The sequence below is a fragment of the Lactuca sativa genome, chromosome 9 (assembly GCF_002870075.4).
Source record: "Lactuca sativa cultivar Salinas chromosome 9, Lsat_Salinas_v11, whole genome shotgun sequence".
Taxonomy (NCBI): Eukaryota; Viridiplantae; Streptophyta; class Magnoliopsida; order Asterales; family Asteraceae; genus Lactuca; species Lactuca sativa.
In genome coordinates this window covers 158,199,000-158,218,822 of record NC_056631.2, presented here as the reverse complement: position 1 = coordinate 158,218,822, position 19,823 = coordinate 158,199,000, and the positions used below count along the sequence as shown (strand labels likewise).

At 34.7% G+C, this 19,823-nt stretch overlaps 1 protein-coding gene and 1 pseudogene across 1 annotated transcript; one reads left to right on the top strand and one right to left on the bottom strand.

The window, feature by feature from the left end:
• Nucleotides 1–686: 686 nt before the first annotated feature.
• LOC111895549 (uncharacterized) lies at nt 687–2,974 on the bottom strand. Its single transcript, XM_023891636.3, has 7 exons — nt 2,289–2,974; nt 1,939–2,016; nt 1,716–1,855; nt 1,565–1,635; nt 1,381–1,476; nt 1,187–1,279; nt 687–1,090 (listed from the first exon to the last, which is right to left on the bottom strand). Exons 1-7 carry the CDS (start codon nt 2,814–2,816, stop codon nt 1,008–1,010), a joined length of 1,089 nt encoding a protein of 362 aa, XP_023747404.1. The 5' UTR covers nt 2,817–2,974; the 3' UTR covers nt 687–1,007.
• A 3,529-nt stretch (nt 2,975–6,503) lies between these two features.
• LOC122196129 (uncharacterized) lies at nt 6,504–18,864 on the top strand (annotated as a pseudogene).
• The last annotated feature ends 959 nt before the right edge of the window (nt 18,865–19,823 follow it).

Below are 19,823 nucleotides of genomic sequence, written 5' to 3'. Positions count from 1 at the left end.
TATTTAAAAATGAAAAGGGTTGTTGTATCTCTCTCACCCCATGCACAACATGTAAAATGTAAACCATATTGTTAACACACACACAAATAAATAAAAATAAAAACCGACCCTTTTAAACAAAAAAATTGAAGGGTTAATTTCATAAAATAAACCTTATATTTTGTTTATTTTCCGGATTAAACCTCAATTTTAACTTTTTGCTTGAAAAAGACCTTGATTTTTATTTTCGGAAAAGCCAACGACTCTGTATTTTTTTTTTTGAAAAAACCCTCAGCCTTCTAAATGCCTCCAAATAAACCCTCAACTTTTTTTAGTTTTTCTTAAAAAAACTCACATTTTACAAATTGTTTTTGGAAAAAAATGACTAAAAGGGTAAGATTGGGAAAAAAAAAATACAAAATTTTTTCCAAGCAAAAAATAAATTTGAGATTTAATCCGAAAAAAACACAAAATACAAAGTCTTTTATAAGATTAACCTAAAATTTAAAACTATCACATTATACCTAATAAAACTAAAACTTTTAACTATTTCTACAGATAAAATACATTGTAACCGATCAAATTACATCTTGGATGCTCTCTATCAAATTTTCATCATTCATGATCGGATTTATCGGTATCCCATTTTATGAAATTGAAAACCACAAAATATTCTATTTTTTCCAAAAACCTTAAACACATACAAATTATCTTAACGATGATCTCTATAATCATGGATATGGTACATAATACATTCAAGTTCAATATTCTCATAACTTTTATCATTTTATGAAACTCAAATGCAACAAATCATTTTCTACACGCAATAACCCTAACCAAACAAGATCATATTACACTGTGTTTGACATTAATTGAACTGAGTCAGACATAGAATTTGCAACTTTTTATGAACACCCAAAAAGTGGGACATGGACATGCTCTCAACTCAATCTCTCCTATGTGGAAAAGACCTAAATGCCCTTCTCATCTCCATTTTCGAAAATAGCCCTAGATTCAATGGTCATGTATTAGCAAATGAATAGTTGATAGTCCGGCTTTGCAGTGCCCACATTTAGGTAGTTTACATCAACTACATTATCACCGAAATCATCTGCCAAAAAGAAAACAAGAAATCTAAATAATTTATAAACTTATTAGTATTTTTAATCAAAGTCAAAAAACACAAATTATGTAAAAACTTTTTAACCTTCATATATTGTTCTTGCATATTTTACATAGTTAGGTATGATATCCCGATATATAATTCCACCAGGATGCGCATCCAATACCACCAACACTCCTGTCAATAACATAATCACAGTCAAAGACACAAAGGGTAAATTGGTCATTTTGCACAGGTTTCATCTGTGCAAAAGACGTAAATACCCTCATCCTCATTACCAGGTGCAGACCAAGCATTGGTGGAATCACTTGGCAAAGGGGCTAGCCATAGAATGTTCCTTATATTCATCGAGTCGTCATATGTCACATTAGAACCTGAATATTACCAAATTATTAGAAATTAACATGATGAAATTTAATATTGTATATAGCCCTAAAAAGCAAAAGGGGAAAAGAATATGACCTTTTTGGCAATAACCCATGTTGTATGGGAACACTTTCTTATCAAATGCAGGGTATTCTTTAGCATGAAACCTGCGAATATATGACCCATTAATAGTCAATCAAGATAAAAAGGAAAATCAAAGATAGATATTTAATAACTTTCAACTTACAAAATACCAACTCTTCCATCTGCAGCAATGAAAAGATGACCATGAAAGAAGTCAAATCGATTTAATGATACAATTAACCCAACTTTAGGACCACGAGCAGCAATAAGTTGGAACAAAAATTCCATGTATGAATTCAATTCCTGTAACATGTTTGAAGAAGAAGAAGATTATAGTACAAAAATGAAAATAAGCCTTCATGTAATTGAACTCTCATAGTGAAAACCTCGTTTATAAAGTGTCTTCCATAAGGATATCTTGTAAGTTCACATCGATTTTCATTTGAGCCTTCACAATCTGGTACCTGTGATATAGTTAAAGGAAGCTTCAATTACATTCCATTTTTGTACTTCTGGAAGAAATAGAGTGAGCACATTGAATGATTGAGGTCCGAGAATGAAGCTATTTGATTACAGAACATTGCTAATTTGTAACAGTTGATACCTGCTACACAGTTCTAAGCATAGCCCAGAGTTGGGAAGATTGTAACAAATTTGGATATGGAAAAAGGTCTTGATTTTATCATAATAAGGAACATTGATGATGAAGAAAAGGTAAGGGAATACAGAAACTCACGTAGATCATGGTGGGATCAAGGGTGCCTTGAATAGAACCTGGATCGCCACCAGAATCAAAAGCAAGTCGAGCAATCTCCAACACAGGTGCCGGTGGTGACCAGATAAGCTCATTCTGATAACCCTCAGCGTCACGACGGGGTTTAGAATTCAGCGTGCGCCGCGGAAATCGAATTCCCGATTCGGTTAGGGATTGACTCAGCCGATTTATTAAATTGAAACGGGAATCAGGTGGAGTGTTGGTAGTAGGATTAAAAGGAACGATGAACTTGAAGCAGGATTGAAGTTCAGCAGCAATTTGGGGGTCGACGGATGCAGCTTGCTGAGGTGTGCCAAGAAGTGCGAGTATGTCTCCAGCGGTGGCGGTGGTCGCTGAGGGTTTCTTGGAGTTGACTTTTGGAATTGAGATGGAATGATAACGGGGGTTGGGGGTTGGGGGAGAGTAAGACGAAGAAGATGCAGTGAGAGAGAAAGAGAGGATGAATGCTATTTTGAGGGGAAGTGATGATGATGGCGATGGATTCCACATGGTTGTTCTCCCTCAAATTCGTGCTCTCCTATTCGTCTTGTCAAAACCACCATTGCAATACAACAACCAGTTGAGTAACGATTCATCTAGCTTGGTACCAAACCACATGTATCTTCGAAAAAATAAGAAGGGAAAAGAGGCACTCAAACATGGTTAAAAAAAAAAAAAAAAAAAAAAAAAAAAAAAAAAAAAAAACCAATAAATTTTACCATCTGTTCAAATGTTGCCCAATAATAACCAGTTTTTTGCATGTTAAAAGATGATTTGACATAATTCTTGTAATAGTTAGTGACATGACAATAATCAATTTAAAGAAAGAGAGAGGAAGTTGATGACACGAGAAATTCCACATTTTGTCTTGGAGGGAGGAGGCGTGAATATAGTTGGGTGGAGCTTGCTTGAAGGTTGGATCTCTACAATCAATCCGAAGTAATGAGTGAAGGGTTTCCGGTTTTTCTTGATCATTGCCATAAACATCTACCTCAAGGCATTGACGAATCCGAGTGGTGGACAACCACTGCAAATGAAAGTTATACCCCAGGTTCAGCTTCAGAAGGGCGCATCCGTTCACCAATATATAGGTTCATCTACCGATTGATAGCATTCTTCATCAATCAGAAAAAGGAGGGAGACCACATTCCTATGCTTGATATATTCTTTTTATGGTGTATCTTCACACCAAATACTTTTTGCCACTTATCGTACCGTGTGGTAGATTTCCTTACAGACAAAGCTGGGAAAAATAGGTCGGGGGATCCTATTTATCAAGAGATATTGGTGACCAAGTTGGCCCGATCTTATGGAATCTTTGATGCTCCTGAGCCAAGTTTTCTTACCGTAGTGCATAACTACCCGTTACAGCCTCGATTATTCAAGACTGCACATATTGTTTGGATTTGGGGGGGGGGGGGGGGGGGGGTGGAAACTACATGATTCCCAATGATGATCCGGTTGAGGCACCACACGGGTGCTGGAATGTGAGGCCAAAAGTAGAGGGAGGAGAGTGTTGGATTAGGTGTCTAAGCCCATAACTATTTTGGTATGTACTTGACCCGATTGAGAGCATGGTCATTTTGGGTTGCCTTCACCATAACAACTAATGTGATGAATTAAGGAGAAAGAGGATTAATTATGATTTATTAATATATTATATGAATAATATATTAAAAGAGAAATCATATTGTTTAATTAATATTAGTCAAGAATTAATAATAATTAATTTTGTGGCTAAAAGAGATTAATTAAATAAAAATGACTGATTGTGTAATTATAAGATAGTTGCATAAATGGGCTAATGGACTCCATAGAAGTTGGAGTGGACGAAATCTATGGGGAAACCTATAAGAGTTCGTCCAAGGCCTCTAAGGAGGGAGTCCATGGGCTGCTTAGGGCCTAAGCAGTCAAATTAGGGTTTCCTAGTTGAAAACCCTTATAGCCTACCTATATAAGGAACCCCTAAGGCCCCAAAAATGTAGTAAAGTAGTCCCTAAGGGTTCTTGGACGTTTTTGGTGCTCCTCCTCCTTCTCCTAAGTCATCTTGTTGCTCATGGTGTTTGTGACTCATTTAGAGGTGCAACATTTGAGGCACTAGGCTTTCAAAAGACAAGATCAAAAGGAATTGAGATTGTTATTACTACATAACAATCAAGGTAAGATCCAATCCCTTTTATTATGATAATATCGACTATTATATACTAGATATAAGGTTTATGAGCTTTGGGTGATTATTGCATGTTCATTAGACAAACTAGATCCAAAGCTTTAGGGTTTGCATGTACACCATAAGATTGATGTAGTGCTTATAACCCATCAGTGGTATAAGAGACTAGATTGTTTGTTTGATGTATTTGATGCTTTACATAATCGTTCAAGCAATCACGAAAAATTGCATTCTGGAGCCTGAACTTGCCGAGTTCATAGGTGAGCTCGCCGAGTTCACTGGGAACTCGACGAGTCCATCCCTGACTCGACGACTTTGTAGGTTTGATTGCTGATTTTGTGGGATTTTGACCGATTTGGCTGTGGGATAATTACCATAAACGTTTTTTATTGATAAAATATGTTTTTTTTATTGTTTTGGTATGATTATCCTAACCCAAATAGAAGATAATTGTCATTTAATAAAATATTTATTGCCTTATATGATAAACTTTAATTATTTGTATTATTTGATATGCATTATCTTGCCTTGAGATATAATTAAGTCAAATTTAGATAATCACTAATTATTTGATTAATTAAAAGTATTTGTAATTTGATCTATATGGTTTTGAAAAGTTTCAAAACTTGCCCTCAAGTTTTGGAATTTAAAATTTTGATTAAAAGTTTAATTTTGAAATATTAAATTCAAAGACCCTAGTTTTTTGAAAAGTTCAAATTACACTCTTACGGTTTTATTAATTAATTGTGTAATTAAAAGAGAGTTAATAAATCCATAATGCAATGGTTTATATTTAATAAATTTAAAAGTATAACTTATTAGATTAAATCACTTAGTATTTTAAAAATGTAAAATACACCCTTATATTATATAGAATTAAAAGTTTAATATTATATATATGTATAATTAAATGTCATTCTTACCGTTAGTCAGTGCCGGCCCAATGGAGGTTCAAACAGTGTGTAAGAACAGGGCCCAAAAAATCATAAGGCCCAAAAATTATTTAATAATTCTTGTATACTAGGTTCATTTGGCCCAAAAAAATAGGTTAATTTTTATTACTCGCCAGAAGAAGGAACGCCATCTAGAAGTTGGAGCGGGAATGAATTTTCGGGAAACAGAAAACTCTTCGATTTCTTCTAATCTTCTTCATTGACGCATACATGGGTAATAGCAAAAATCATTGCAGGAGCAGGAGGAACGGTAATATCTATTCAATCATTTCTATTCCAATATTAAAGAAACGATTTCAGTTCTTAATTTTGTTTCTTCTTCTTCTTCTTCTTCTTCAGCGATAACAGCCAACCAATTCAGTCTATTCTTACTTCTATTTCTTCTAATCCTCTTCTTCTTCACTCAGTCTCAAAAGTTCAGAACTATCAAGCTTCAAATTTCAAATTAAGAATCATCAAATTTCAAAATCTAAAGCTTCAAAATCATACCTGTTTGAGCCTTGAGGTTTTGAAATCAAAGGTAACTTTAAACTTTAGTTTTGTTTTTCATGGTTTGTATTTTCTAATTGAATAATTTTTGATCAATTTTTCTTTTTCTGATCAATATCATTTCTGTAATCAGAAGGAACAAGGGTCAAGGAATAACGAATTCAGGTAAATTCTCCTTTCAAGTTTTTTGATTTTTTCTTCTTTTTTGTTTCTGAAAAATCACAAATTTTGATTTTCTGTTTCTATTTACTTCTTATTTGTAAGGACTAAGAACTATATTTTGATCTCAAATCGCAGGTTTTCTGATTTTTTTTTGGAGCATAACATTGTTTTCTGATTTGAAGTGTCAAAATTTGAGGTAATTTTCAGATTATGATCTGATATGATTTCTTTAATTTTTCTTTTCTGATATTCTATTTGATTTCTTATTTGAATTCTGATTTTTATTTACAGTTTTGGTATCTTCTCTTGGTGATTTGAAGTGTGAAAAATCTAGAACCTAGAAGAAATCTACAAATCTCAATTCGCAAATAAGGTCGTTTCTTTCTTTTCTATAATTTACAATGCCTCCTAGATTAAAAAAATATGCATCTGGATATGAAAAACGTAAAAAGAAACAAAAAATTGAAGAAGATGATAAAGCTCAAGCAGGTTCTATGGATAAGTATATAACAAAAAAAACACAAAATTTTTAGGAAAATGAAACACAAACTGTTAATGAAGATAATATTGAAGATAATATTGATGATAATGATTATGTTGATGTTTATGTTAATGATAATGCTAATGACAATGTTGATGTTAATGATAATCCTAATGTTGATGTTGATGATAATGTTGATTTTCACACTTTTGATATATTTGATCCAAGAAATTGAGATGTTCTTGATTCTAATATGATAAATATATTAGCATTGAAAGGTCCTAAAAGAGATTTATCCATTATAAAAGGTCCTAAAGATAAATATTTAAGAAGATTTTCTGCAACATATTACACTAAAACTTTACAAAATGGGGAAAAATGTGATAGAGATTGGCTTGTTTATTCTAAAGAAAGTGATAAAATTTTTGTTTTTGTTGTAAAATTTTTCGAAAAGGGTGTGGAAAGGGTCAATTAGCAAATGAGGGTTTTAGAGACTGGATACATCTTAACACTAGAATTAAAGAGCATGAAACTAGTATGGAACATGTTAAAAATATAAATACTTGGTATGATTTGCGTTTAAGATTACAAAAAAATAAAACTATTGATAATGTAGCTCAAAAACAATTAGAAAAAGAAAAAGTTCATTCAAGTTTTGTTGAGAATTATCTCTATTGTGAAATTTCTTGCTAAACATAATCTTGCTTTTCGTGGTACTAATGAGAAAGTGTATGAAGATAACAATGGAAATTTCTTAGGCTTATTTGAAATGTTGGCTGAATTTGACATGCTTTCTTATGAGCATATACAACATATTACAAATGAAATTGGTATCCATAAACATTATCTTGGGCATTGGATACAAAATGAATTAATAATTTTGCTTTCTTCGGAAATAAAATCTATGATTATTAGAAAGATAAAAAATGCAAAATATTTTTCTATAATACTTGATTGTACTCCCGATACAAGTCACAAAGAGCAAATGACTATTATTTTAATATATGTGGATGTTTCATCAAATGTTGTTTGCATTGAAGAATCCTTTTTAGGATTTTTAGATGTAAATGACGGCCAAGGACTTTTTGATGTTTTACAAAATGAATTGAATTTGCTTGATCTTAACATTAATAATGTGCGTGGACAAGGTTATGATAATGGATCAAATATGAAAGGAAAACATCAAGGAGTGCAAAAAAGGCTTTTATATATAAATTCTAGAGCTTTTTATACCCCTTGTGGTTGTCATAGTTTGAACTTAACTTTGTGTGATATGACTAATACTTGGGGTAAAGTTAAAGGTTTTTTTGGAACAATACAACGTATCTATACATTTTTTTCAAATTCCACTAAGAGATGGCAAATTTTAAAAGATAATGTGAAAGGGTTAACTCCTAAATATTTGTCATCCACTCGGTGGGAGAGTCGTGTTGATGGTGTTAAAGCTATAAGATTTCAAATTTTTGACATAAAAAAGGCTTTACTTCAAGTAGCCAAAAATGATAATGATCCAAAAATAACAAGTGAAGCTAAATCTTTAGCAAATGTAACATCCCAAGTCAGAATCAAGAGTTCAGGGGGGTAAAGTGTAAGTTTGGAAAAGAGGAACTCGACGAGTAGGAGCTGCGACTCGTCGAGTCTAAGCGTGTGCCGGACACGTGTTAAGTGATTGGACTCGTTGAGTCGGAGGCTGGACTCGACGAGTCTGTGCTGGAATGAGAAACCCTAATTCCTAGGGTTTGCACCCTATTTAAGGAGCCTTAAGCCCCCATTTCGGCCCCTTATTACTCCCCTGAGAATCAGTAGCCCTAACATCATAAGTGAGAGCCTTGGGAGCATTTTGGAGCTTAGATAAGTGGATTTAGGAAGGAAGTCTTGAAGATTAAGAAGCTTGGATCAAGGAGGCTTGAGGAAATTTGGTTTACTCTTCAGTTGGAGGTTGTTTTTGTTGGATTAGGTGTCTAAGCCCATAACTATAATTGTTATGTACTTGAATTGATAGTAGCAATGACCTTTTGGGTTGCCTTCAAACCTGACAATTGAATAGGATAATTGTTAGAGAGAAGAATGATCTATTAATTTATTGCTTGGTTAATAAATTAATAATCAAGATAAATGATTTATTAATGTATTATGGATATAATATATTAATTAGAAATCATATTGTTTAATTAATATTTAATCAGAAATTAATTTGGAATTAATTTTGAGATTAAAGGAATTAATTGAAACTACAGGGACTAAAGGTGACAATGTTCAAAAGTTGTGCATTGAGCATTCTAGAACCTCCCTTAGAGGTAGGGAACGCAATCTAGAGTGTCCTATGGTTTCCTTGGGCTCTAAGGGTGCCTTGGAAGCCTTAGGGAGGAAGTTAAGGGATTAGGGTTACCTAAGATACACCTGCTTTATCCTAAACCTTCCTTATCACCTATATAAACCCCTATAGGGTTGGATTTCGAAGATGGCACTCCAAGAAAGGCTAAGGGCCGAAATTCTACTCTACTTCTCTCTCTCTCCATAGTAATCCTTGGTTGCTAGGTTTGTTTGTGAGCCATTAGAGGCGCGACACTTGTGGCGCTTGCTACCAAAGTTCAAGATCTTCAAGGATTTGATTGTTATTACAATATAACAATCAAGGTATGTATCCTAACCCTAATTATATGTTAATTTCTAAAATTACATGTGCCTCCTAGGGTTTCTAGTTTTTGTGTTCAATGCTTGTATGTCTATTACTGAAAACATAGATCCTCAAATCTAGGGTTGCATGCACACATAGGATTGTTTGTTTGTATAAAACTCATCAGTGGTATCAGAGCGTATGGTTTTTGTTTTTCAATTAGATTTGGTACAATTTATTGAACTAGACAAATTAGGGTTTATGGCTATTAAACCCTAAGGCCTTTAAATTTTCGCAAATTAGGGTTTAAGAACCCTATTTTTCGAAAATCCCTAAGGGTTTTAAAACCCTTTCCTTTGGCCACCTTGGAGTCAAAATCTAGGGTTTCCTAACCCTAGGGTTTTTGATTTTTAGGCAAGTTTGAAAGCCTTGCCTTCCACTCCAAGCAGAAGATTTCGAAATCTAAGGAATCTGTTAGTAGGTTGTTATTTTTGGTAATTATCTTGTTAATTGTTTAATTGGATAATTAAAGATATCCCTACCTAAATATCGAAATCCATGGATATAGGATTAAATTAAGTTAGTATATTTAATTTAAATTGGTAATCCTTATTTGATTTAATAATTTAATTAATTGTTTAATTTTTGAATAATTATTAAATCAAAATAGTTCAAATTGCACCCTTATGGTTTTATTAAATTAATTAAGTGTATAATTAAAAGAGAGTTAATAAATTCATAGTGATATGATTTACATTTAATTAAATTAAAAGTCTAATTTATTAAATTAGACCACCTAGTATTTTAAAAGTGTAAAATACACCCTTATACTATATATAACATTAAAAGTCTAATATTATATATGTATAACTTAAACTGCTAGTCTTACTGTTAGTAGGCCTCATTCACGAAGCCGATCTATAAGGGGGGGGGGGGTATAAGGTTATGGCCTATAAAATGGTCGTTTAATGGGTGTCCATTCTCACCCACCACTTCCTTGATTGGTGGAGGGTCGTTAGCCAAACGGGTAGGATGGGGCAAACCCTTTCCATTAAAAGTATAATGAAGTATAAAGTAACTAAATGTTTTATACAAAATTCCCAATCTTAGTTACTTTAGGCAAAAGTGAATTTGATGTAATTCCATGAAATTACACTTTGTACCCTTGCGAAGACGTTAATGGAGCGTGTGTGGTTAACCGGCACACTAAATGGTTCTAAGCAAAGGTAGCAAAGGGTGACTTAATGTTTGTCATAGTTCGGTGGAGCGTGTGTGGTTAACCGGCACATCGAATAGGTGACTGTAAGATTGGGGGCACCATGTAAGTTTGCATGGTTATTCACACCATGTTTTGTGATCCTCGGCATCCCAGTCACAAATCGAGGGGCATATCGAGATTTAAACATTCCATTGAAAAGTTCAATGAATCTCAAAAGATCTAGGAGTTTTCAATACATTTAAAAATTAATCTCCTTTTCGTTTTTCATGGTGGAAAATTAGTGAATCGTCATTCACTTACCTTCATATGTTCTGCAAGTTGGATTACGGCATCCCTCTTCTAAATTGTAGAATATCGTGTTGGATCCTAGCCTTAATATCTCATTTGGGTGTTTTATTAAGGACTCAATCAACTAACTTGAATTTTCTCCCATTTTATGGATGTCAAAGTCTGACAACTATGGTCCTCCTAAATCCGTTGGAAATTTTTTTCCATGTGAAGATGATCTTCCACGATTGTATTGTGGAAATAGAAATCATGCTTCATTTCCTCCACCTCCTCCAATAATTCTCCCTGACCCACATGTTCGAAGAATTGAACAGTTCAAGGTCACTCAAGTCCTATTGGCAAAAGACACAAAAATGGAAAGTCTATATGTGCTCATATCTTGGATAAAAGGTTACATATTGATAAATTGGGATTGTTGGGTGTCGATGTTTAAATAAAGTTGGCTGTTGATTTGGTTTTTCAGTCACTTCCCGAATCATATGGTAAGTTCGTTAGAGAGTAGTATATGATGGACCACGACATGACACTTATTGATTTGACTTATTTGCTTATTGCTGCTGAATCATAAATGATTTGGCGCACTGGTTAACATATTTGTCTGGTAAATCAATATCCCAGCCCTCTATGGGAAATGGTAACATTGGAAGTCCAAAAAAGTTTTCTCTACGCAAGAGAAAGGCTAAGTCTGAGATAGTCCCGTGTGCCATTCCAGAGAGTCCATAAGTTTCTACTGCCAAAAAGAGGAGCCATTGGTTACGAAGCTGCCCTGACTACCTGAGAGATCTAAGAGACGGGAGAGTCAAGATGTATGACTCTGCTTCAGGTAAAAATCCACTATCTAACTCTATTAAGTTCCTATTTGGAGATTCTTAATACATGATGTGATAAGATTACATTTCGATGTTTTGAAGGATCGAAAAAAGGAAAGCAAGCTTAAAGGAAGGAGCAAGCTGAGTCTGATCGCGGAGAAATGGATTTCTATCACATGATTCAAGGATCAGATATTTAAGCTACTACTTTAGAGTTAGGATAGATTTCTAAGTAATATTTACATAGTTTTCATTAGTAATCGCATTGTAAGGACAATATTTTTCCGCAATAAAATAAATTTTGATTTTGTCTTATTTATTTATCCTTGCAATGGTGTGTATGAAAAATTGATGTTTGATTGTTTCTATTGTTAGCTATAATGGATTTGATTCTTAATTATGTTATTTGTGGAAATGTCGAGAATTTGCAAAATAAGGGAAGATTCTCATCGCCCAAGTTTCAGTTGGACAGAAACTTGGAGTCATGCAACTTGGTTGCGTGATGAATGAGAAACTTCATATTTGGAAATTAGACTAATTCTTTGATAAAGTATCAAGAGAAGGACTAGGAGATCGAGTACACTAGGTTGTGCATTGATGAAGTCCACCAAAAGAGTGATAAAGATACTCTTCATGATTTAATAAAGTTTAGTAAATATGGTTATACTTATAAGATTAAGTATAATTCTGAGTTGATTGAAAGAGTTTCAATCAATAGCAGAACGAATAAGAAGAATCAAGTAGGCAGAAAGATAAAAGTTTCTCTATTCTAAGAAGAAGGGAGAGTACATTTTATTGTGTTTTATGATAAGCCTTAATGATTAAGAACCATATCTCAATTGATCCTCCAAGTGAGTCTTAGTGCATTTGTATGCCTAAGAAGAGGAATCGAGAATTGTAGAAATGGTTAAAATCAAGAAGTCAATCATACTTCGTTCCAATATCAAGTCTTAGAGTTATATTCCAAAATTGTGAATTGAGTGACAAGTCTTAAGTAGGTTTATAACACTCATCAAATGTGGGGTTTGGAAAAGGCTTTCTTATTCTTGCACATTTGAAAATTGGTAAGTTGTGCTGTCTTGGATAAGACAAAGACCAACTAGGAGCAAGTATGTGAAGTGTTTTGTCTTGATAAGAACTACACTAACTCTTGAATATTTGTTTTGTCTAGGAAAGGTTCCTGACAAGAGAATCATATATGTCAGGAGGTCAATGGGAGTCTAAATTGTCTTGAAAAAATTTCAAGAACAAATCAAGAAGTAAACCTATTAAACACTAGCACACGACTTGAGGATTATAACCTATCGTGTTGACAAAATTGTATTTATGTGCCAATCCAGTTGAGTGATTATGCATATGAGTTCTACAAGTTCTCAATTGAATGCATAAGGGCAAACACCTTGATCAATGAAAGTACATTGACTGGCATAGGTGAGTTTCCAAATAAATGGGAAGCAATGGTGGGACCCTTGATGGCAAGAAATTAAGAATGAAAAAGTTCTATCCATAAGAGTTTGAATTTGTCACAAACATTATCTTTCGATTATGGTTATGGAAAACTCACATGGATAGGAACACATACACCATAAAATCTAAGTGTCATAAGGTTTCTCTCCTTCATGAAAATGATTGTGAGGAAACGCTTTCACTAAGAGAAATTTTAAGAAGATAGCGATTATGTAAATTGCATTCTCAAATTTGATTATGATTACGACATCCCTCTTCATAGTTTGAATTGTGAGATTTGGAAATTAGTCTGAACATTTGGGACTTAATAAAATAAGTTCTGAATTGGTTTAGACACACATGTGAGCTGTCTAAGGAAAGGTGTGTGATTCTGAGAAGCTTAGATAAAGGCTTATCGAAGCATTAGGTATTAGAAATATGAACTTAAGGAATTCAATAAGCATTGTTTTCTAGAAGTTCAAGTGTTTTATGAATACATGTCAAAGCTAGTGGGAGCATAAGTGTTATGCTTGCGTAGAAATAATCATTGTGTTAGTGGGAGCATGATTATTATTTCAAGTATTGCGAGTTAGCAGTATTAATTATAGAAAACAAAGATTAACTTTGCAAAGTTGTAGGGGTTGAAAAGTTGTTTTTCCATAATCAAGGGAGAGAATATTATACTTCGTTTCAAAATCTAAAAGCTTAGATCAAGAAATGTTAATAAAATTTAGTCAAGGATACATAGCACGTTCTCAAAATTCGATTATGATTACGGCATCCCTCTTCATAGTTCGAATTGTGAGAACATGGGTAACAAAATATTATGGCAAACGACTGATAAAGTATCATGTCTTTATATGAGACACTATGTATCGTGTCCAATACGCTTCGGGTATAGGATCGATTACATATGCTGTAATATTTGACCATTCTAAAATTTTCCAAATGCCTAGGGCATTAAGAGGGAAAAAGGACTAGAATCGGTTTTGACTAAAATAATTAAACAACTATCAAAGGACGATCTGAGGTTCACTGAGGATTTGTCGCTTGTGAGTAGTTGGAAGTATAGTATTGGATGGACTATATTGACATTATTATGAATAGATAAGATTCTATTAAGAATCAGTTGTCATATGGCAAATATGGAAATGTTTCCATTAATGGGAGTTGGATATTAAGAAATATGTCTAGTTTAGAAACTTTTATGCGAGAAGGATGTTCAAAGGAATGTACTTTGAATGTGAGACTTCACGTCTATGGAATTGTCTTGTAAAAATTTCTGATAGAATACCTTGTAATTTCGTTAGCCGGGTCTTGGTGACTTTTGTGCTATGACATTACGAAAGAATCATTGCATAAAATGTTAGAATCTGACATATTCTAAAAGTGGCAAGAATTCGGTTTTCTTATAATAATAATAAGGATTGGGAATTGTGAAATGAGTTTCGTTGGAAAAGTTTCAATTGATCTATTTCACAAAGTATGGACCATAGGAAACCAAAGTGTGCATGCTTGGAGCATGGGACAATTGTGGTTATAATTCGAGTTATAAGTTGATTTTCTGAAACAGTAAGCAATGAATAATGAGTAATCAATATGGTGTTTAAATAAAAGTGTTTTTATTTACGCTTAAAAGTTTTGGGGCCATATAGGATTAATATTATTATTGCGTTTCACTTTGCATGTTTTGACTTCCAGAATAACTAGGTTATTCAAACATCCACAGTCGCTCATACATTGGGAGTAGGTATGAAGCAAGACTGTCATGAGTCCGTCTGTAGATTGTCTATAGTGTTTAGACATAGCAAAAGTTTGTTGTAGAGTTCATGAGTGCTTTAATAAGATTAGAGTATTGGATTAGGCCCACGCTCACTTGAATCACTTCATGGATTTTATCACGAGTGATTGTGAGACGATAATATCTTATATTCTTGAAACAAAGAGATATGAGTTACAGTTTGCAAATCGGTTGCACATTGATAATACGTAAACGCACTAGTAATTTGGTGTTATAAAGCATATTGTTGTGTGTGATTTGATGAGTAAATAGAGAAAGCATATGAGTCGATGTTTATCCGTTCCTTTTACCCAAAGTTGGATAAAATCGATATCTGTGGGCCCCTCGGTGATTTAGTGATGACACCATAAAGTGCTTGGCCAAGCCGGGACTGATTTGATTTGTTCAATTAGTCAGTCGTCATAAATTAGAAATCGGGAAACAGAACATAGACAGAGAGAATGATTAAGATCCATGTCTTATGTCTATACGATATCTAGAATGGAGGAATATATGATCCCTTATCTAAGGACACGTCACTGACTAGGTCAGAGTTCCACAACGGCTTTTGGTAGCTAAAATTTGCTTGTCAAATTTTGAAGTTATACTTGCAATTATAGTTATTAGACTTATCCAAGTGGGAGACTGTTGGATTAGGTGTCTAAGCCCATAATTATAATTGTTATTTACTTCAATTGATATTAGCAATGACCTTTTGCGCTGCCTTCAAACCTGGCAATTGAATAGGATAATTGTTAGAGAGAGAAGAATGATCTATTAATTTATTTCTTGGTTAATAAATTTATAATCAAGATAAATGATTTATTAATGTATTATGGATATAATATATTAATTAGAAATCATATTGTTTAATTAATATTTAATCAGAAATTAATTTGGAATTAATTTTGGGATTAAAGGAATTAATTGAAACTACAGGGACTAAAGGTGACAATGTTCAAAAGTTGTGCATTGAGCATTCTAGAACCTCCCTTATAGGTGGGGAACGAAATCTAGAGTGTCCTATGGTTTTCTTGGGCTCTAAGGGTGCCTTGGAAGCCTTAGGTAGGAAGTTAAGGGATTAGGGTTATCTAAGATACACCTACCTTATCCTAAACCTTCCTTATCACCTATATAAACCCCTATAGGGTTGGATTTCGAAGATGGCACTCCAAGAAAGGCTAAGGGCCGAAATTCTACTCTACTTCTCTCCCTCCATAGTAATCCTTGGTTGCTAGGTTTGTTTGTGAGCAATTAGAGGCGCGACACTTGTGGCGCTTGCTAACAAAGTTCAAGATCTTCAAGGATTTGATTGTTATTACAATATAACAATCAAGGTATGTATCCTAACCCTAATTATATGTTAATTTCGAAAATTACATGTGCCTCCTAGGGTTTCTAGTTTTTGTGTTCAATGCTTTTATGTCTATTAGTGAAAACATAGATCCTCAAATCTAGGGTTGCATGCACACATATGATTGTTTGTTTGTATAAAACTCATCAGTTTTAAGGTAAGGATTCGTCATCTTGGCTTTATTCCTTCTAGATCCACCTTTCATGGAGCTTTAGGTTTTGTTTGGAGGAATTTATGATGAGATCTTGATGCATGAGCTATATTTGGAGTTGAAACTCTAGATCTGAGTTCTATATGGATTCTATGTGAAGAAAGCCCTTTGTTTAGCTATGAAAAAGCTAGCCCTAATGAGTTAAGTTCCATTATATCTTGGTTTTTGGTGAATGGGTCATGGAAGCACGTAAAGGTAGCAACTTTATGTTGCTAATGAACCATAGGGACCCTGATCTATTGTTTGGAGCAAAGGAGAAGCTCTGTAATTTCAGATTATGGAATAACCCATGTGGACTCAGTGAGTATGGGAGAAGACTCGGCGAGTCGGGTAGGGTTTGGTTTGATTAGTCCCGTGTGGACTCGGTGAGTTGGAAGAACAACTCGGCGAGTCTGTTGAAGATTGCCTTGGACTCGGCGAGTCCGGTCGTGAAGTCCTAACCTTTTCTGGTTGAGCTGTAAATCCTTGAGTCGAGGGATGACTCGGTGAGTTGAGCAGGAAGGGACTCAGAGCTTGTTGGACTCGACGAGTCTTGGGGCGACTCGGCGAGTTGAGTCGTGGCATGGGGAATTCTGAGCATAGGAACTCGACGAGTCAACGGGTTGACTCGGCGAGTAGGGTCAACCAGGAAGGTTGACTTTAACTGAGGACTTTGACTTGGACCAAGGGTTGACCAGTTTGACTTCCAAGGGTATTTTGGTAATTATTGGTGCTTATTGGTTTTGGTTAATTGGTAATGTTCAGTGGTGGAGCTCGTGGTGGTGGTCGGAGCAGCGTGATCTTATTTCTTCAAGTCGGCAGTTGCAGGTGAGTTATCCTCACTATATCGACAGGGTCTAAGGCACCAAGGTCGGCCCTTTATCGGATGGGAATCCGGGTAGTTGTTTGTTATGTTATTGCTCTACTATGTCTACATATTGGTAGTTAGGATGGTATATGTTAGAGACCTAGTTAAGGTCGGTATCCTGGTATATAGGATGATGCTATGTTAGAGACCTGGTTAAGGTCAGTATCCTGGTATATAGGATGATGCTATGTTAGAGACCTGGTTAAGGTCGGTATCCTGGTATATAGGATGATGCTATGTTAGTGACCGGTTAGGTCGGTATCTTGGTTAGGATGTTGCTATGTTGTGTGATCTGCTAGATCGGTTGATTAGTTGTGAATTGCTATGTGATTATATGTTTATGTGCACATGGCTGTTGGACTAGGGTTGGGTTGAGGCGGGTCCTGCTTTGTGCTGTAGGCCAACATACCCAGGGTGGATCGGTTAGACCGAAGGCCCAGTGAGCGGTCCAGATAGGCCGAAGGCCCCAAGAGGGCGGGCCAGACGTGCCGAGGCTCGAAGAGTGGACCATACAGACTGAAGGCCTGGTGTGGGCGGACCAGTCACACTGTAGACTTAGAGAGTGGACCAGGTGGACTGAAGGCCCGGTGCGGGCGGACCAGTCATACTGTAGACTCGAAGAGAGAGTGGACCGGGTGGACTGAAGGCCTGGTGCAGGCGGACTAGTCACACTGTAGACTCGATATGCATGGTTGTTTTGTTATGATATGATATGATATGTATGGTACTATGGTTAGTATTTTGGGGGTAACTCACTAAGCTTTCGGGCTTACAGTTTCAATGTATTGTTTCAGGTACTTCAGGAGACCGTGGCAAGGCGAAGGCGTGATGGTACCGCTCCTTAGTTTTATGTTGATGTTCTTGGATACTCTGATAATAAAAGAATTGAAAACCTTTTTGTAAAAACTTAATGAATATGCGTTGTTTTGAAAAGCTTAAATTGGTTGTAAATTTTCACGGTGTTACAGCAAAAAATGAACTTGGTAACTTTGAGTTTATATTGGCTTTAGTAATTTGGTATAAAATGTTAAATACTGTTAATTTAGTTAGCAAACAATTGCAATCAAAATATATGCTTATTGATGTTGCAATGGAAAAAAATAAAGGGGCTGATTTCGTTTTTTAAAGAATATAGAGAAAATGGTTTTTTAAATGCTTTAGAAACTGCAAAAGATATTGCCTTGGAAATGGGTATCGATCCAATATTTTCTAAAAAACGTGAGCCTAAAATAAAAAAAAAACATTTTGATGAGATTTCATCCCATACTTCTTGTAGTGTTTCACAATCCGCACAAGAGAAATTTAGGGTTAAATATTTTATTTATATTGTTGATCAAGCAATTACTTCTTTAACTACAAGGTTTGAACAATATCAACAATATGATAAAATATTTGGTTTTTTGTTTAATTCAGAAAAACTACATTCTTTAGATGATATAACCTTAAAATCTTGTTGTAAGTCTCTTGAAACTTGACTCAAGAAAGATGAGCAATCGGATATTGATGGAAATGACTTTTATGTTGAGTTAAAATTACTTCTACATCTCTTTCCCAAAGAAAAAATGACAACAATTGATATTTTAAACCTTTTAAAACGTGTTGATCGTTTTCCTATACATCTATTGCGTATAGAATTATGTTGACTATTCCTGTTACTGTTGCATCTGCAGAACGAAGTTTTTCAAAATTGAAGATTTTGAAGTCCTATTTACGATCTACAATGACTCAATAACGACTTAATGGATTGGCTTTGATGAGGATTGAGCGTAACATGTTGGACAAAGTTACATATGAAGATGTTATTAGAAATTTATTTCAACAAATATTAGGAGGATGACAGTTTTCAAGTAGAAACCAATTTCTTTTTTTGTGTATTATTTTGAATGAAATTTTAATTTTATGTATTTGCAATAAAAACTTAATATGTATATTTTTTTGCTTAAATTTAGACATTTCAAATTTTAGGGCCTATTTTTCGTTAAATCATACAGGGTCTCTAAAATCTCGGGGCCGGCCCTGCCGTTAGTAGGCCTCATTCACAAAGCTGGTCTCTAAGGGGTGTTTAAGGAAGCAACCTGTAAAATGATCGCCATTGGGTATCCACTCTTACCCACCGCACTATTGACTAGTGGAGGGTCGTTAGCCGAACGGGTAGGATAGGACACAACCTTCCATTATAAGTATAATGAAATACGAAGTAACTAAATGTTTTATAAATTCCCAAATCTTAGTTACTTTAGGAAAAATGTGGAGTTGGTGCTATTCCGTGAAATTACACTTTGTACCCTTGCTAAGACGTTAGTGGAGCGTGTGTGGTTAACCGACACACTAATTGGGCTCTAAGCAAAGGTAGCAAAGGGTGACTCGATGTTTTTCATAGATCGATGGAGTGTGTGTTGTTAACCGACACGTCGATTAAGTGACTGTAACAATGGGGGCACCATGTATATTTGCATGGTTATCCACAACTTGTTTGTGATCCTCGACATCCCAGTCACAAACGAAGGGAACACTCGAGATTTAAACATGCCATTGAAAAGTTCAATGAATCTCAAAAGATCTAGGAGTTTCAGTTCATTTAAAACTTAATTTTCAATTTTCATTTTTCATGGTGGAAATTGGTAAATCGTCATTTACCTACCTTCAAATGTTCTGCAATTTGGATTACGACATCCCTCTTCCAAATTGTAG

Coding starts and splice junctions, on each gene's coding strand:
- LOC111895549 (XM_023891636.3), bottom strand. CDS start 2,816: ATGTGGAATCCATCGCCATCATCATCACTTCCCCTCAAAATAGCATTC. Junction 1,856..1,938: donor GAAGACACTTTATAAACGAG/GTTTTCACTATG, acceptor AACATGTTACAG/GAATTGAATTCATACATGGA. Junction 1,091..1,186: donor TGCAAGAACAATATATGAAG/GTTAAAAAGTTT, acceptor TCTTTTTGGCAG/ATGATTTCGGTGATAATGTA.